The 20,119-nt window shown below is 33.7% G+C and overlaps 1 protein-coding gene across 3 annotated transcripts; it reads right to left on the bottom strand.

The window, feature by feature from the left end:
• Positions 1–14,485: 14,485 nt before the first annotated feature.
• On the bottom strand, positions 14,486–17,104 carry LOC120092526 (uncharacterized). 3 transcript variants are annotated; one of them, XR_016525081.1, is made up of 4 exons: positions 16,920–17,088; positions 16,610–16,790; positions 15,569–15,673; positions 14,486–14,776 (listed from the first exon to the last, which is right to left on the bottom strand). XR_016525081.1 is itself a non-coding variant. In XM_039050635.2 (4 exons), the coding sequence occupies exons 1-4, from the start codon at positions 16,923–16,925 to the stop codon at positions 14,751–14,753; spliced, it is 330 nt and encodes a 109-aa protein (XP_038906563.1). In that variant the 5' UTR covers positions 16,926–17,088; the 3' UTR covers positions 14,486–14,750. The 3 variants fall into 3 exon arrangements, 1 of the variants encoding a protein (XP_038906563.1); XM_039050635.2 differs by lacking the exon at positions 15,569–15,673 and adding an exon at positions 15,077–15,193; XR_016525080.1 differs by lacking the exon at positions 15,569–15,673 and having other exon boundaries at positions 16,920–17,104.
• Between the last annotated feature and the right edge of the window lie 3,015 nt (positions 17,105–20,119).

Genomic DNA, 20,119 nt, shown 5'->3' on the forward strand with positions numbered 1-20,119 from the left:
GTCTATGCGATAGACTCGATCGTCTACATGGTAGTGTTCTTCTCATCTCAATCGTCTTCCTCCTCCACACTAAACCTTCCCTCTAAGCAAAATTAGCCAAAGCCCACCTCTCTTGGATTCTTAACCGAGAATACCAAGGTATCCAAGTGGTAGTGTCCGGTTGGTTTGAGGACCAGAGTTGCTGCTTGCTGCATTTTTAAGGGAGTTCGTGACTTGTTCATCGCGTTGGTGAATGAGGTTGATCGAGGGATTTACTTGATGAAGGGTTCTTCAAAGGTATAATCTCTTAATCCTTTGTTTTTATTTTCAAAGCATGCCATAAATCAAAATTTGTGCATAATCTGTTCTGTATGACTGTAAATGTAGGAGTTCGTTCACAATGAGATTTGGACGATCCGCTTCCGCTCAAGGTCCTCTGTAAATAGAGTTCCTTCATGTACACCATGAACCTTTCAAGTGTTCTAAACTTATAACTTACGTAAACATAACTATACTTTGAATAATTACTGTAATATTCATACCCTTTTTTCTTATGCTTTAACATTCATCATACCTCAAAGATCTGAATGTATAAGCTTTAAGGGTTCTTTTGGTTCTTAATTTTTTTTTTTATCATCTTATCTTTAAGATAGGACACATATAAAGTCAAAAAGATTTGTCTTCTAACTTAGTTAGATGATACTTTTTAACCTTATTCTGAATCTCATTAAGAAATTATGTGACAAAAATCTTAATTACTAAAGATAAGTACTATAATACATCGTATGGCTTATTGATTTCTTGCCGTTTTAAATATCTAAATATTCAATATGACCTTTTTCTAATATAGAAGTTTCTTTATAGTATAAAATATATCTTTTTCTAATGAACATTTCATTTATAACAAAAGGATTTTATACAACTTGTCATTTACAAAAGATAAAACAACTTTTATTACATTAACAAAAGTAAAAGGATTCATCTTCTTTGAGCAACTCCAAAATCTCCCATTAGTCTTACCAAGATGCTCTCCCATGTTCACAACTTGGAGCATTATCTCACTGCGAGCAATCTTCAGGAACTAGTTTCCTTGTTTTGCTTTCTCTGCTATTTTCTTTGCAAGGTATTGTGGGCAGTTTTTTTTCCAGTGTTCGTCCTTACTGTAGAAGAAACATTTTCCTTTGTCTGCAGCTTTTTCCTTGCCTTTGTGGCCAATAGAATTTTCTTTTTCCCTTTCCCCTTGTTCTTCTTCACAGGACTACTCTTATTCTTAGAAGAATAAGCAACATGAGACCTTAATTTAGAGAGAACAATCCTCTTTTTTCAGCAGCACCAACATTTACCTCTGCTTCTTGCCCTTTTGTTTTCAAAATGGACTGAAAAGCCTGTAGCTCGTTGAAAAGTGTAGTCAAGTTGTATTCTATCTTATTCATTAACGCATTGGTGCAAAATTACAAGAAGCTCTTTGGAAGAGATTTTAGAATAAAACCGTCTTAGCTTCTTTCATTTATGATAGCTTCATTTACCTCTGCCACATTGAAATGGACCATCATTTCAAGGACATGTTCTCTAACAGAGGTACCTTCTTTCATTTGAAAGTTGTAAATATATTTGATAGCATCATGTCTCAGAGAGAAAGAGGTTGTCTAAACATCACACGTAAAGATTCTATAATCTCTTTGACAGTATACATTCTTTCGTTTTTCTTAGCCAGAACATCAGATATGCTGGTAAGAATATAGGCACGATATTTCTCATTCGCCTTCGTCCATTTTTCATATGCTTTCCGAACAGTTCGGTTTGTTTTGAGCTAGGGATAGGAGGACATACTTCTATAAAAACAAACCTTAAATTGTATTCAAATTTGATTTCCATGTAGCATAATTGTCCCCTAGTTAATTTATCTGAAGCCAATAGTTGTATCAATGAACTAGTCATTATGAAAATATAAACAAATTATTTATTAAAGAACTTCTTTTAAACCCATTTATATTTTAGCAAAGTAATAATATACCAAAAATTCATTATTTTTGCAACGATACTATAATGAGTCAGAATAAGTGCTACCGAGGGAAATCAAATACTAGACTAAAGCAAGACATTCTTGACTAAATACTATCTCCAGAATAACTCTTATTCATATAATCATTTTAGTTACCGTTTTCAGTCAGAACTTACTAACACTTAGTAATTCTGTAAATGTAACCCTCCATTTTCAGACCTCAAAGGTCAGTCCCAATGATGTTATAGAATTGGAGAGTCAAGGTTGGGAATGGACCTAAGAAATCCTATCCAATTCTGGAGTTTGACTTGTTCTAAATCCTATGTTACAACCCTCCGAGGGGATAATCGTCGTTAAACGATTAGCAAGGGCTACTTAATGCTAACCAGCAGGTGCAACATAGGAATCTCACGGTCCAAACCAACGAAAGAGACCACAGGATATGTTGACACATTTCCTTCACCTACTTACTATGAACTACTTCCTCCATTCACTTTGATTTTGACCCATACAAATTATTTTCAAATGGAGGCCACTCCTTGGGTGAAACGAAGCGTCGTATGAATCTCACGGTCTGAACTTTCTAAGGACGTGAGAGTTGAAATCAATATATCACATATTTGATTTTACAATGAACAACTTCCTTTATTCACATTGATGTTGACTCATGCAAACACTTTCTGAATGGAGGTCACTCTCAGGGTGACACGAAGTGTCGCATGAACCTCGATGTGAACTCTTAGGCACGCGAGAGCTAAAAACCAACACATCGTAGATCTTATTATTCTCCCATTGAAGCGTTCTAATAACATATCATATACGTTATTAAATTTCCATGAAAGTGTTATAACAACATATCTTACATGTTACTAAACTCCCATTGAAGTGTTCTAACATTTGTTTGGGTGTATGATTACTTAGGTTTTTTCCGACTAATTTAAACAATCTAAGTCTAGGTGTTTATTCAAGTATAACGATTATATTTGGATCTAACCTACGATGTGTAGGTGATAAACCAGTTTTAAAACCTTACACCGCTCACATATGCTTATAAAACCGATTAACAACGCTCAATTATACAGTCATAATCCCCAGGTAGGCGATATTTTGTAGACCGTCAACTTAAATACCCCCAGCCTTAAACAGGATTATATACTGATTGAGTTTATAACCTAAGTTTTATAAGATAAAAACCTATTTTAACTATTAAAACAAGTGGTTAACCTACATGAGTATGTAGCTTATCTTTGTTATGGATTTTAATGTTGAATCCAATTTTATAACAATTTATAAACTTTAGACATGCATTACATCCATAATATATATTAGATATCTCATGATTTAATGTATCAAACATATTAAAACAATTGAAACCCTAAACATGCATACTATATATTATAACAACTTATAATATACTTTTATTGCATGTAACATGCTTCCTATGGTGGGATTGTAAATCTACATGACATACTATATGCACATACAAGATTTATTTAATTATAACATACATCACATGCATAAATAATTAAACACAAACTGATATGATTTAGTTTTAGCAATTTCAAGCAAACAAAGGCCTAAATTATTAGAAAAGTAATCAAATCTGGCTCCAAAACACATCTGAACCACTTGAACCGCCCCGAGTCAGAACTAAACCTCTTGAACTTGACCTCCAATGCTAAAAAAATGGGCTGAACTAGGCTTAAACAGGTCGAACTGGACCTCCTTGACCCGAACCAACTGGACCGGTTTGTAAGAGTTAAACAATATGCAACAGAAGTATAAGGGATCCATAAGCATTCTAATTCACTAATTTTGGCAAAAACTAAAGCATGCTCTTCATAAAAATGGGTTTTCAGAACATACCTTTGATGAAGTCTCCAAAAAAACATCTGTTCAGCTGCTGTCTTCACTTGATATCAACGTGAACCACCTCAAAGACTTCCCTACTATGCTATTGGAACATTAGGCAGAGTTGTGGGACTCAAGAACAGCTTGAAGATGTGGAGAAACAAGAAAAGCTCAAAGTAGCAAGTTGAAGAAGACAGTTTCTTCTTCACCGTAACTTTTCTCTTCAAAAGTCTGTATTCCTCCCTTCTCCAACAACTCCAATCCTCTTTATATATCAAGATGAACATGCACAGAGATGGAGTGCATGGCTTGCAACTCATGCTTGGAGAATTAGAGTAGAGAAGATTATGGTTTCTGTATGAGCATAAATATGATGGTAATGGAGAAAACTCATTTTCCATTTTGTGCAACCATGCAAAATGAATTTTCATTTTCTTTTTAAAACAAAAAATGAATTTTAAATAATTTTAATTCAACAAATGATTTTCTTAAATTTATTTCATAAATTAATTTTAAAAATTAATTAATTTAATATCAAATATTAAATTAATTTTTGCATAATAATCATCTTCATATATTTAAATCATATTTAAATATTTATTCTCTTGTTCCATTTAATTTGAACGTTTCAAATTAATTTCTCAAGCTACCCTAAAGCTTACCCATTTATGAGCTAGTGGGGGAACCTCGCGGACCTACAGATCATGGGCTCCAACGATCCGAGATTAATCGGCTAAACTCATTAGATCGATCTAACCCCCATTCGTTAACTAATGGGTGATTCCACTAAAGCCCATAGCTGAACTCCTTTCACTGTAGATATATTATGTCCACTCGATATAACCATCATTAGTAAGTTAACCCTTCATAGGTTGCTCGTAATAACGACTGGGTCGAATCTCTGTTTTATCCTTCGAAATTGCCTCTTGTTCCTTAAGTTCCACTGATCCCTTAATGAACAATTGATTTGTGATCCAATCAAAAATCGAATCCCTCTCAGACCATGAGAGGGTGAGGCCACTTATTCAAGACACAGAATTCGCACTTGAAGGGAACAACCTCTTTACTAACGCTAATCGGGTAGGAGTGAATTCCCTCTTGCACCCTATGTTCCTAGCTATTCATCTGATCTTATCGCCAAAATGGTAAGCTTATTGAGCAGAAGAAATTAGCCTACTCTCACCATTTGCAGATCAAAGGATAATCGCGAACAAACAGGAGTTCATAGTTAGCTCAGGATTAAGATTACCTAGGTCATCGCTTCAAAATAGTTAGTCTTAAAAAGTAAACAGCGTTTTAGGACATAAAACCCAACAAACTCGCACTTGGACTAAAACTCCAACTTATATATCCGATATATAAGACTGAGTTTCTGAGTTTTATAGAGAAATACAATAAACTAGGGCATCTCATACCCATGGTTTTTGCCATTTGGTATTTCATACCTAATATTTCTACCACTTGCCCTAGGTTATTAACCTCTAGTATTTCTAGTCTTACTAGATGATTCTTAAACACTTTAGCCGAGAGAATCATTGTAAACATATTGGTATACAAATAGGTTTCATATGGGGAATTCATCTATTCCTCAATAATGGCAAGGAAACACATTTTCCTCCCATTACATTGAGGTACTCTAAACTCTTTGATTAAGATGGTCTGACTTACTTTAACAACTCTTGTTAACAGTCAGAGCTAGAAATCATAAATTCATTATACTTCGATCTTAGCCATTTAAATATCTGAATATTTGCTGATGGCTATTAACAATTTGATTCTTAATAGAAGTTGCTATGAGATAGAACAAACATATTTCTTGAAAAAACATTTTATTCATAACAAATAAAATATGTACAAAAGATTCTTTACAAGATTTAACAAAAGCAGATAATTTACATCTTCATCAGCAACTTCTCCTACTGGATGAGCCGAGCAAAGGGTTTCCAGGATCTAAGTAGCCTGTTGCCTTTCTCTGCTCTCTTCTCTGCAAGATATTTAGGGCAATTTCTCTTTCAGTGCCCTAGCTCGTTGCAGTGGAAACATTTCCCTTTCTCTGCAGCGGTTTTCTTGCTCTTCTTACCAACAAGCTTTTTCCCTTTCCATTTGTCTTTCTTCGCTGGAATACTCTTAGTCTGCGAAGATGAGTCAACTTCAGGCTTGGAGGATATTTCTCTCTTCTCTGCAGAAGCAACATTTACTTCTGGTACTGGTTCCAGACCTTTAGTTCTCAACATGGTCTGAAAAGCTTGCAACTTATTAAGCAGAGTTGTTAAGTTGTATTCGATTTTATTCATCAAGGAATTGGTACAAAATTGCAGAAAACTCTTCAGAAGAGATTCTAGAATAAAGCCAACTTGATTTCTCTCATCCATCATAGCATCATTCACTTTAGCCACATTAAAGTGCACCATCATGTCTAGGACATGTTCACGAACATTGGTCCCCTCTTTCATGTGACTATTGTAAACGTATTTGATAGCATCATGCCTCAGGGTGAAGGACGTCTGTCCAAACGTCCCTCTTAGAAATTCCATAATCTCTTTGGAAGTGTTCATACCCTAGTGCTTTTCGCTAAAACGTCAGACAGGCTAGCGAGAATATAAGCACGGGCTTTATCATTAGCCCTGATCCATTTATCAAATGCTTCCCAAACAGTTCAGTTAGTATTTGAGCTAGGAATGAGAGGACATTCCTCCATTAAGACAAATCTCAAATCATCTATCGTGAGTATTGTATTCAAATTTGATTTCCAGTTTACATAATTGTCCCCAATCAATTTGTCTGTAGCCAACAATTATATAATAAAACTCATCATTTTGAAATTATAAAAATTTTTTATAAGTGAATTGCTTTTAAATCCAATCAAGTTTCAGCAAAGTGATAATGTACCTATAATCATTATTTTTGCAACGATAGTTAAGTAATTTAGAACAAATGCTACCGTGGGGCAGTCAAGAATTCTTTAACAAAAACAAGATTGTTCTTGACCAAGTACAATCTCTAGAATAACTCATATTTCGATAGTCATTTAGTTATCATTTTCAGTCAAGATCATTACTAACACTTAGTAAGTCTTGTAAGTGTAGACTCGCCATTTACAGATCTTACAGAACGGTATGAGTATGACTCCGAAATAGAAGACAATACCCAAGACAGAAATATAAGACCCTATTCATTTTACTGAAGCCTGGATTGTTCTGAATCCTATGTTACAATCCTCCGTAGGGATCACCACGATTAACGACTAGCTAGTGCCACAGGAAAAACGACAGTAGGTGCAACATAAGAATCTCACGGTTCAAACTAATGAAGGAGACGGTAGGACAATGTTGACAAATTTCCTTCACCCACTTACTATGAACGACTTCCCCCATTCACCTTGTTATTGACCCATCCAAACACTTTCCGTATGGAGCAGTCGAGGTAAAATCGACAAGAAGTCGAGCATGGATCTCACGGTGTGAACTCTTGAGGACGTGAGAGCTAATAACTTTTATTCTCCCACTGAAGTGTTCTAAATGTTTGGGTATTTTACTTAGGCAAGACGGCTAATTTCAACAACCTAAGTCTAAGTAGTTTATCCAAATATAACTCTTATAATTGGATTTAACCTACAATGTCTAGGTGATAAACCATTTTATTACCTCATATCGCTCACGAATGCTCATAAAATCGGTTACCATCGCTCAATTATTCGGCTAATCCCCAGGTAGGAGGTGTTCTGTAGATCGTCAACTTAAATACCCCAGCCTTTGACAATATTATATACCGCTCGAGTTTGTAACCATAGTTTTACAAGTTTAACGACTTATTTTAACTATTAAAATAAGTGGTTAACCTAAGTGAGCATGCAACTATTCTTTATTATGGATTTTAAACGTCTAACCAATTTTATAACAACTTACAAAATTTTAGACATGCTAAACATCCACGACAAACAGAAAAGGCATTCAATATCTAATATAACTATTATATTAAATAAAAGAAACCCTAACATGCATACTATATTTTATAACATTTTATAACATACTTTTAATGCATGTATCATGCTTCCTACGATGGGGTTTTAAATCTACATGGCATACTATATGCATATACATGAATTTATTTAATTATCACATACATCTCATGTATAAACAATTAAATACTAACTGTTATAGTTTTCGTTTTGGCATAAACAAGCAAACAGATAGCTAACTATTACAAACAACTTCATAACCGTCCTTGAACCGCTCGAACCGCTCCAAACGGAACCTAAAACAACTTGAACCGGGTTGGACAAGTCTGAACCGGACCACAAAGCCTGAACTGGATTGAACCTTGAGTAAACTGGTCGAACCGGTTGCTCTTGGTCCAACCTCAATATGCTGCTAAGGCCGATCGTGTAATGCATGGAGATAATCATCTAGCATCGTCTCCTTGGGTTGAGAGGAAGTACACGATTGCATAGTGTTTGCTGAAAGCTAGACGATCGTTTAGCTCTATCGCATAGGACTAGACGATCACTTAGTTCCATCGCAGTGCAATCGTTTACCTCCATCGCATAGTACTAAGCGATCGCATAATACCATCGCCCAGCGCATTCAAGTCATCGTTTAGTATCTGCCGCAGCTCGCATAGCTCCATCATATAGAACATCATCGCATCACATAGCATTTATCTACACGATCGCTTAGCTCCACGACTAAACGATCGCTCAGCGCTATCGTGTAGCACTTAAATGCATCGGTCAGCACACATTGTTGCTAAATGATCGTATAGCGCCATCGTTTAGCAAAATCAACGTATCGTCTAGTTCCCACAACTAAAACTAAACGATCGCGTAATGCTATCGTACAAAAAATGAGCGCATCACTTAGCTTCTGTAGGTACACGGTCGTTTAGCATTCAACATCACAATGACTGGCGCATATTACTAAACGATCGTCTAGCTTTTCTTTTCATCGTGTAACGTCTAGATCTTGGACCTCAGCAACAAATTTAAGTAGAAGCTGAAAACTTTGAAACAGTAGCTCGACCTCCTTCGCTTGTTTCTTCAATTACATCTTAATTTCAACTCTAATGACTCCAAATAAATTACAGCCTCTTGCTAACACATAAATTCTCATCAAACAAGAACCAATTACAAATTTAATTGAGAAATTAAAGAGAGCCAAGATGCCAAAACAGAGAAAACCATAGCGGTGCATCAGTTTCACATATCTCATGAAAAAGCACCCACCTTGCCAAAATTAGACCGAATTGAAAGCTTAAAAGGTGCTCTGATACCAATTTTAAGAGTTAAACAACATGCAGAGGAAGTTCAAGGATCCATAAGCATTCTAATTCACTAATTTTGACAAAAACTAAAGCATGCTCTTCATAAAAAATGGGTTTTCAGAACATACCTTTGATGAACTTTCCAAGAAAATGTCTGTTCAGCTGCTGTCTTCACTTGATATCAACGTGAACCACCTCAAAGCCTTTCCTACTATACTCTTGGAGCTTTAGGCAAAGTTGTGGGTCTCAAGAACAACTTGAAGATGTAGAAAAACAAGAAAAGCTCACAGCAGCAAGTTGAAGAAGACAGTTTCTTCTTCACCGTAATTTTTCTCTTCAAAAGTCTATATTCCTCCCTTCTCCAACAACTCCAATCTTCTTTACATATCAAGATGAACATGCAAAGAGTTGGACTGCATGGCTTGCAGCTCATGCTTGGAGAATCAAAGTAGAGAAGATAATGGTTTGTGTGTGAGCATAAAGATGAAAGTAATGGAGAAAACTCATTTTCCATTTTGTGTAATCATGCAAAATGAATTTCCATTTTCTTTTTAAAACAAAAAATTACTTTTAAATCATTTTAATTCAAAAAATGATTTTCTTAAATTAATTTCATAAATTAATTTTAAAAAATTAATTAATTTAATATCAAATATTAAATTAATTTTTGCACAATAATCATCTTCATATATTTAAATCATATTTAAATATTTATTCTCTTGTTCTGTTTAATTTGAACGTTTGAAATTAATTTCTCAAGCTACCCTAAAGCTTACCTATTTACGAGCTAGTAGGGGGACCTCGCGGACCTACAGATCATGGGCTTCAATGATTCGAGAGTAATCGGCTAAACCCATTAGACCGATCTAACCCCCATTCGTTAACTAATGGGTGATTCTACTAAAGCCCATAGCTGAACTCCCCTCACTGTAGATAAATTATGTCCACTAACCATGATTAGTAAGTTAACCCTTCATAGGTTGCTCGTAATAACGTCTTGGTCGAATATCATTTTTCCCCCGAAATTACCTCTTATTCCTTAAGTTCCACTGATCCCTAATGAACAATTGATTTGTGATCCAATCAACAAATCGAATCCCTCTCAGACTATGAGAAGGTGAGGCCTCTTGTTCAAGACCCAGAATCAGCACTTGAAGGGAACAACCTCTCTACTAACCCTAATTGGGTAGGAGTGAATTCCTTCTTACACCCTATGTTTCTAGCTATTCATCCGGTCTTATCCCTAAAATGGTAACCTTATTGAGCAAGATAATTGGTCTACTCTCACCGTTTGTAGATAAAAGGATAATCTCGAACAAACAGAAGTTCATAGTTAACTCAGTATTAAGGTTAAGTTACCTAGGTCATCGCTTCGAAATAGTCAGTCTTAAACAGTAAACAATGTTATAAAGTAAGAGTGCCAGGTTTCGTGGTCCGATCTTGCACAAAACTCATTTGCACAGGACACACCCACTCCTCATGTCTCAACATGCACGAATTAGGATCACTTCATATGTAGCATTTTACAACATTTTGTAACAACTACAGAGTAGGCCGCATCCGATAGTGTTACTAGAATAATGTACCCAATCTTATTCATATACTATAGATCATTTTGACTATTTACTCGAACCTGATCCACTTCTTTGTCTCCATATAAAGTTCAAGTACTCATATAATAGTCAAGGGACTTAGGTTTATTGGATTTCTAAAAAACAATATATTCAACAACTTTATCGAATTCTCAGAATAAGTTCTAATGTTTACAAACCACGAGTTTTAGGACATAAAACTCAACACGGTTCACTTGGATCGTCGGTTTGGGCTCACGCATGCATGCTAGGCTGGGATGAACAACGTCACAATACTGCATCCCTGCGTTGCAACGCCATGAGATGTTCTTCACGATTCTGGGCTGGAACATGGACAACGTCGTGACTCTTGGTATAATAATTATGGAAATATTTCTTTATGTTTGCATTCATTGATTCGTATTTTGAATATTGAATTCTAGAACTTGATGAAGGGTTTAGTCTTTTATTAGAGCACTAAAAACTTAGTTGTTGAGAAAGTTTTGCACTATTCCTCTACTGAATGCAAACTGATATTGTTTCTATTCCTCTAATGAATGCCCATTGATATTGATTAAGGGTTTAGTCTTTTATTTGTTTAACACTACCATGAGATGAAATTAATTATGTAACATTAAGGACCACATAAAATGGACTAATTTTGGTTACAGTCCTTTATATAGTTCTTCAATCAACATACAGAGCAAGCATTAATCTAATATTGTCATAAATTGAAATTCTAGTGATTAGTTAGATTTTTATTTTAGTAATGAAAAAGCATAGATATAGATACCGGATTGGATTGGATTACATAAAGATAATCAAATTCATTTCACAATTATGAACACTTGACATGTTTGTGAACGATTCTAGAAGGGTTAAAATCAAATTTATCATTTTAAAATTCACTTGATACATGTTTTTCATCGTTTCAAATCAAATTTATGTTAATTTCTAAAAACGTGCAGCGGAAGAAAAAAGGATCATAAAGCATTCTAATTCATCAATTTTAGCTCAAAATTAAGCATGCTCATTAAATAACAATAAGATTTCAAACATACCTTTGAAGATATACTTCAAACTCAAAATTCAGCTGCAATTCTCCCTTCTTCTGATCGTGAACCACCACTAAAGCTTCCCTAGTATCCTCTAGGAGCCTTAGATTGAGTTGTGAGACTCAGAACATGTTGAATTGAAGAGAAGAATGGAGAAGACACACTGGTTTTCAACTTTAGTGAACAACACTTCTTCAACCTTAATTCTCAGCAAATTCCACTGACTTGCATGCCTTTATTTCAGCTGAAAGAAGTGTGTTTTTATACAGGTAACATCATGCAATCAGATTGCATCTCAAACATCCAGCACCTCCTTTGATTTTGAGCTAGAATTTGGTGGTGGAAGATGACTAAGGTGCTAGGACTTCAAAGTGGGAAAATCCCACATTTGGGAGTTTCACATTTCTCAATTTCTTTTCCTGGTTTTTCATTTTGAAACTAATTTTTGAAAATAAAACTTATTTTCTATTATAATTCTTTAATTAAAATTGAAATTTTATTAATTTATAAAAATTAATTCAATAATTGATTTTTCTAATAAAATTAATAATTAATAATTAATTAAACAATTTAATAAATTATATTAATTTAATATCAAATATTAAATTCATTTAATACCAATTCCACCACTGTGAATCCCTATTCATTAATATTTAAATCATATTTAAATATTTAATTGATTCTCCAATTTCGTTTAATTCCAAAATTAAACGTGTAATCACATACAAGTACTAATTCTCTCAATTCGAATTTGAACGTTTCAAATCAACTTATCACGCTATTCTAAGGCTTTTTCAGTTTGTGAGCTAGTAGGGGGACCTATAGATCATGGGCTCCAACAATCCAAGATTAATTGGCTAAACTTTTTACACTGAATTAACCCTCATTCGTTAACTAACGGGTCACTCAATTAAAGCCCAATAGTTGCATTCCCCTCACTGTAGATATATTGTGTCCACTCCATATAACCATGATTAGTAAGTTAATGCTTCACAGGTTGTTCGTAATAACGGCTGGGTCAAATGGCTGTTTTACCCTCAAGATCACCTCTTGTTCCTTAAGTCCCACCGATCCTCTAATGAACAATTAGTTTGTGATCTGATCATCAAATCGAGTTCTTCTCGGGCCAATGAGAGGGTGGGGCCCCTTGTTCAATTCCTGAAGTCATTACTTAAAGGAAAAACCTCTTCTGGGTTGTATTAAAGACACCACCCATAAGATTTTAGGATTTAGAGATATATGATGTACAACATGATACACTCGTTGATGATACATATTATATTCCATTGGAGAGTGTGGATGAAGATAACAAAGAATGTTGTTATGTAAGAAATGATTGTGAAGGACTCTTGATTTGAAACTTATATCTTGGTTCGAACTATACCTTGTGTTGGGTGGATTATAGTTTTGTGTTGAATATCTCAATTGTATGTAAAATATTTGTAATTTGTAATAATTGTAATTTTTAAGTAATTTGATGAAATTAAGTCATCCATTTAGCTTGTTTTGACATACATACATACATACATACATATACATACATACACATACATACATACATACATACATATATACATACATACATACATACATACATACATATATATATATACATATATATATATATATATATATAATTCAAAGAGTATGAAAAATATATTATATTCACCCACATTAGAGGTTGTTTGCTCATACATATTTCCTCCACGAGTAAGAATAATAATAACTTCATATCTCTTATTCTTGTATTATATATCTTATCATTTATTTATAAGTATATGCTTGATAACATAAAATTAATTTAGTTTATGATATTTTTTTTAGGAATTAGTGATGGAAGCAAGAGATATTGTCGACAAAAGGTGCATTGACTTTCATTCACATACACAATGAAAACGACATTCTGAACGTTTGAAATCACATTCAGTAGGCCTAGGAACAAAGAAAGACAATTATAGTGGATTTCAAGATTCTAGGGGTCAAGTCTCACCAATTTTAGAAAGACCACAAGATGAAGAGAATTTCAATCTTCCCGAGCAATTTATGAAACAATTCCCCAAAAAATATAGAGGCCCAACAAAACTGAAAACTATTGTCACCGAGGAAGACAATAAAATTGATATAACATATAATGAGTATGGGCAACCAATTGGGAAGACTTCAATAGGCTTGTCTTCATTTTTAGGTCCACTTATGAGAGAGAGGTAGTACCTGTGACCTTACAAGATTGGAGGAAATTGTCTACTAGATTGAAAGAAATTTTGTCGACATCAATCCAAGTATGTAAGTGATATTAATAGGTGTTTTGAGTAATTGTAGTATATTTTTTATCTTGTATCTTGTGGTATAAATATTACAAGAATTACGGGCTTTACTATCAATTTAAAACTAATATTGAAAGGCTTTAATGTTGGTTGACAACCGACATTGAAAATCATGTTATAAAAGGTCTTTAATGTCGGTTTTAAACCGACATTAAAGACAACCAACATTAAATACCTTTTATAATACGATCTTCAATGTTGGTTGTCAACCGACATTAAAGCCTTTTAATGTCCATTTCAAACCGACATTAAAGCCCAGAATTATTGTATTTTTTTTCAATTATTGTCCCTTTTTTTAAATTTCATTGTCCAATCCCTTTTTAATGTCGGTTAAAAAGTTAAAAATGACATTGTATATCTCGTATTGGATCACAAAATAAGAATAATAGTTAGCTCCTAAAGAGAATTGTTTTTATATTATTAAGATCTCAACAAACACAAAAATTTAAATCTAAGTCTTGCTCATAGAGTACGAATAATAGTTAGCTCCCAAATAGAATAACAAAATTTGTACTTACAAACAGTAGTTCTAATAAACTTAAATTTATATATTTTCATAAGCTAAAAGAAAGGAAAAAAAAGGCCAACAATCTCTTCAATCAAGCTCGTTAACTCATTCCACTAAAAATTATTTGAATTGCGTGTAAGACAATACTTTCCAAGTAAAGTTTGAGCTGTTGCTCCTCTGCCATAGTTACCAGCTCCACTATCAAAACCCGACCATCCACCAGAACCCTGAGAAATTTTTAAGTATGACAATAATAAAAAAAACAATGAAAAAAAATATGATAAATATCACGATTTAATTAAACAAGACTCACTAATTCTATTTGGAATCCGAGAATATCACTAACATAGCTAGGTTTACTTTAAATCATCGACATGAAACCGTTGATAAGAACACATTCACAAAATTAATTCACAAAAAAAAAAAAAAAAAACTGTGAGCTAAACAATAATAAACATTTCAATTCGGCAGCAAGTTGCAGAATCAGAGAACAAAGAGTTACAAAATTGCGAAAGATTGAGACTGGCCTGCTTTCTCTACGACATTTCTACTAGAGTTGGACTCAGAAGAAGACTGATTCTTAAGCTTATTGATATTTGCACTCCGAGCTTCCCTACTCTGCTCCATTTCTTGCAACAATTTGTCTTCAATTGATGAAGACAAGATAAATTAACAACATTCTCATTTATCCTCTCTATTGACACAAAAATTCCATTACCACAAGGAGAACAAGACTTGAATAGTTTAAGTTACTTCTCAATCCAAATTTAACATGTAGTTCATGGAGCAATAATAAGATGTAAACATCCAACAAGCAGTACAAAGTGTCCACTATAGTATTTAGAAAAAGAGATTTTCTCTAATACAAAGTGTCCACTATAGAAACATACCCATTTTGCCTCTTTCTTGATGTCTTTTTTCTACAATCAAACAATATAGAAACTAAAAAAAAAAAAAAATCCACAGGCAAATTTTAGGGTAGAAAACAAGAACAAAGAGACATTCAAGCAGAAAAGCACCTTTAAGTACTATTCTCTAGCCAACTACACCAGTCCAACGCCATTGATGTTGTGTTAAAAAACTAACATTGATTCAGTCCTCTCTCTGTATGTATATCAATGCCACTGAAGAAAAAAACTCAACAACATTCAAACAAACACTAAGGTAAAACCCAATTTTCATGGTCAAGCCATTGAATATCACTTTTCATGCAAAAATAAATAATGTAAAAAGTTCTACATTACTGTTGTAATCTAGTTTTAGACTTCTACATTACGAAAATGGTAATGCTGACAAGATTGACTATCCCTACTATTCTATCCCCATTGCAATATTAGAATGAACTTACAGAACTGAGAAGCAAAACAAGACATAGATATAAAACAAAGAGAACACTATTCTTGATATGTTTATTGTAGAGATTTTGCATTCAAGACAAAAAAGAACAAAATAATTATAGCCATTGTAATAATAATAACAACAATAATTATGATAATAATAATGATAATGATGATAATATTCACAATACACCAAAATTTCTAAAGATTATTGAATAGAAATGTGTAAATTTTTCACCGGAAACTCTACCTACCTTTCTGCAATCTCCTTTCCCTCTAACAAAACAAAAATTCTCTGAATGAACTAAATGTTCTTCTTCTTCCCCTGGATACATCTTTCCATCACACAAACCAGAAGTTGCTCAACAAATTACCAGTCTCTGACTATCTCTGCTCTCAATGATGATGATGAGATAGTTCAAGCACACATTGCGTAAAGAACCATATAACAGATGCTAATAATAAATCAAACAGGTGGGGTTTCAAAGAGGGATTGAGAGAATTACTTGTAAACAACACCAACATCGAAATAAATAATGCCAGAGCTAGGAACATCAACACGAATTCCCTTAACAGAAAACCATAAGAGAAACAAAATACCAACATCGGAATAAAAGTTTTCAATAAGCAGTGGTGTGGTGGTAGTGTTCAAGCAACACCACCATCATCACCACCACTAGCGACGACACGGAAGGAGAAAGGGAAAATGTCCCAGAAGTTTACCTGTAGGGTGGTCGGTGGAACTGAAAAAGGGAAAATGTCCAGCGGAGAAGTGGATTTGGTTGACGAGCGACGACACAGAGGCCAGATCGATGACGAACGGAGATCGGATCGACGAATGGATGCTGGAACCACAACATACCTCCACGATCGACGACAAATAGAGGTGAATCGATGAACAGACCTGCACGACGAATAGACTTGTACTCACGATTGACGAACCACAACAGACTCTTCACCCACGATCGACGGACGAATGGCAAGAGTTTGGAAGAGATAAGTGAGAAAGAAGAGGGTTTGAATCTGAGCCCACCTCCATAGCAAGGTTTGAAGGTTCAAGAACACAATTAGCTTTCAGGTTCACAGCTTCTTCAACCTTGGCTTCCCTCCAAAATTGTCCACTAAGAAGCGTTGTATTCGTAAGCTATGAGCCTGCATTCTTGGGTTTTGCGTGGGTTGTGGGTGAGCGAAAGTGTGAGAATGAGACGAAAAGAAAATGGGTGGGGTGTTAAAATATCGGTTTAAAACCAACATTAAAGGTACGCCTACAATGTCAATTTCAAACCGACATTAAAGGTATACCCACAATGTCGATTTAAAACCGACATTAAAGATCCGCTTTTTTGAAAAAATTGACATTATACATCAGGTTTCACTTTTTTCAACCGACATTAAAGCCCAAAATTCTTGTAGTGAAATTTCTAATTGTTTGTAATTTATTATAGTTGAAATATAATATGAAGGAAGCTTGGCAAGAAACTTATCTTTTTCAAAAGATGGGTAGGCTGTGGAGATTAGGAAAATCACAGCTTGTGTAAAAAAATCTTATGGCTTCCAGTGAGGACGAACTTGTTAAATTGAAGCTAGCCAATATACAATCTATGATTGATTGGGTAGCCTTTGTCCATGAAAAGGAAAGTTCAAAATTCAAGGTAATTCACGGTTACTTATGCTAAATTCATAAGATTATTATTCATTTTCTAATTATTAATTTATTTGTGCATATACATTTATATTTGATTAGGCAAAAAGTGAAAAGTTCAAGTCCATGAAGAAAAGGCAACTTCCAAATACATGTAGTTGTAAGGGTTATGCTTGATTAGTAGAAGAAATGGTATTAATTATTGCGACTTAAAATTATATTCTTTATTTTAATTTGTTACTAAATGAATATGCATGTGTTATTATTAAGAAAAAGAGTAGTTCATGCTCAACTTCAGTGACTAGAGTTGCTCTACCACGAAATACAGGAAAAAGGATGGTAATCTCGTTAACTCACAAGTTGCAGAAACAATGATATGATTATAAAGGTTCCAAACTTAATTTAAGTATAATGCGAAAGTTTGAATTTCTTATGAACTTCTAAACTAGTTAATAATATGTGAAAGTTTGATTTATCGAAGGTTGGAGGAGGAGGGGGGAAGGGGGTGTTATCACTTGAAGGTACTCACTTGAAGTTCTTTATTTTATTGTGGTTATAATTATTGTTAGGTTTTGCTTCTTTTTCTTAATGTCTTGTGGACTCCTAAACTAGTTAGTAATATGTAAAATTTTGATTTATAGAAGGTTGTGTCTGAGTGAACCATTAACTAACAACGTTGCTATTGACCCGGTGGTATCTTCACCTTCGATAAAGTGTTTATTGTTTGTTTCCTATATTCTTATTATTATTTGAAGATTATTGAACTACCTTTAGATTAAAAAAAAACTTTTTATAAGTTTCTCACTATGTTATATATTGCTTTTTATATTGTTTTGTTGATAGAGTATTAACAAGTGCAAGTTGCTAGATTGGTGTAGTACACGAGAGGTAGTTTCTGAAGGTTGATGGTCTTCAAATGACCGAAAAGTTCTTGTTCATCATGTTCCCCTTTGTTCACAAGCAGTGAGAGTTTGGTTAGACTTGTCAATAAAACTAATGCATTTTTATGGAGGCTAAACTCAAAAAGGACATATATAGAAGATGCGATTGGTAGTACAGTTGCATGGCCATTTTACAAAGTTTTAATTAGTATGTATATCTATCGATGATTTTATTTCTTTATTTCTTAAACTTTTTATTACTTAACATTTTTTTGTAGGTTGATGAACGATTATCAGTGCATATGCATCTTCAAGTATTTTGTAGTCGACTACATACATAACTAAGTTGGAGTTATTTTAGAATTTGATATCGACATCTATTGTATTAATTTTTTTTTCATCTCCAAGTTTTTAATACTCATTACTATATATCTTTTTTGTTGGGATATATAATCTTCTATTGAATGCTTATTATTTATTTTGGGGATTATATAAATATAATTTTATTTGATTTCTAATGTGTAGAAATATATGAAACACAATAATAAGATTTGAACATATTTGAGAAGTTATAAACATGCAAACAATAGGATTCATTAAAATTATAAAATGAATCTGTAGGAATGGTGGACCATGAAATGCTTCAACCACGACCAGAGAAGAAGAGGATCACAAGGGAGAAGGTAGAGGGAGAAGATAAAAGGAGAAGATAGATAGAATTTCCTTTCGCGCTTTTTTTTCCATATGTTTGATAGCCTTTTATATAAAAACCTATATTAAAAGGCTATTAAAAGTGATATTTGTTGTAGTGCAAGTTTGTTAATTTGATTATAAAAGGTGAGAGCAAATGTATTTTGAGTCCAAGGTTGGATGTGCATATAAAATATAATAAATTTTATGGGATAACTAGGTTTCTATCTCTACTTGAACAAATCACATGTGATGGACTTTGATGTCATTTGTTATTTATGCACAATGGCCTTAGAAATCCATTTTTAGGAGACATTTTCAAGTCAACTTATTTTACTTGCGAGCTTCAGCGCCCAATCGTTTCTCATCAGGTGACTATATTATTGTCCAAATTCTGAACACTTGATATAAACAATTTCATTTTGAATCTTTCGTTTGTTGTAGTTGCTCTTGCTAAAGTGGGTTCTTTAGTATTGGTGCAAATTTTTTATTCTAGGATTCATGACTTCGTTGTTCAAGGTAAATTTCATTTTCATTTCCATTTTTAAATAACAAGATATTTTCCTTTGATTAATATTTCATTGCATAGTTAATTCATTTTTGCCTTCAATAGGTTATTTGGGTGTGTCAAAGACATCTTTCCAAGTTCTATGGGGACATGTTTGAGAGTTTATATGAATTGGATTAAGAAAAAGTTTTATTTCAATTTATTTTTATTTGTGAGACTCATTTTGGTGCCAGATGTTGCCATTTTAGTTTGGGTGTCAAGGAAGTAGGTCGATGGTATTTCAAATTATCTTTGACATGTGGTGGTAGACTGGTAGCACTTGTTGAATAATTTAAAATTCTCCCCTTATATAAATTATCTTAACTAATGGCAGTTGTTTCTTATCCCAAAAGAAATTTATTTTGTAATTTTTAAATGTTTTATAGCTTCTGATTGATATTATAGTTTTGTCACCCTTTTTTGTTTGATGTATTAGTAAGTTTTGAGGTTATATTATCTTATAACTTAGCTAG

Source organism: Benincasa hispida, chromosome 12 (assembly GCF_027475165.1).
Source record: "Benincasa hispida cultivar pf3 chromosome 12, pf3_genome.v1.1, whole genome shotgun sequence".
In the NCBI taxonomy this organism is placed as follows: Eukaryota; Viridiplantae; Streptophyta; class Magnoliopsida; order Cucurbitales; family Cucurbitaceae; genus Benincasa; species Benincasa hispida.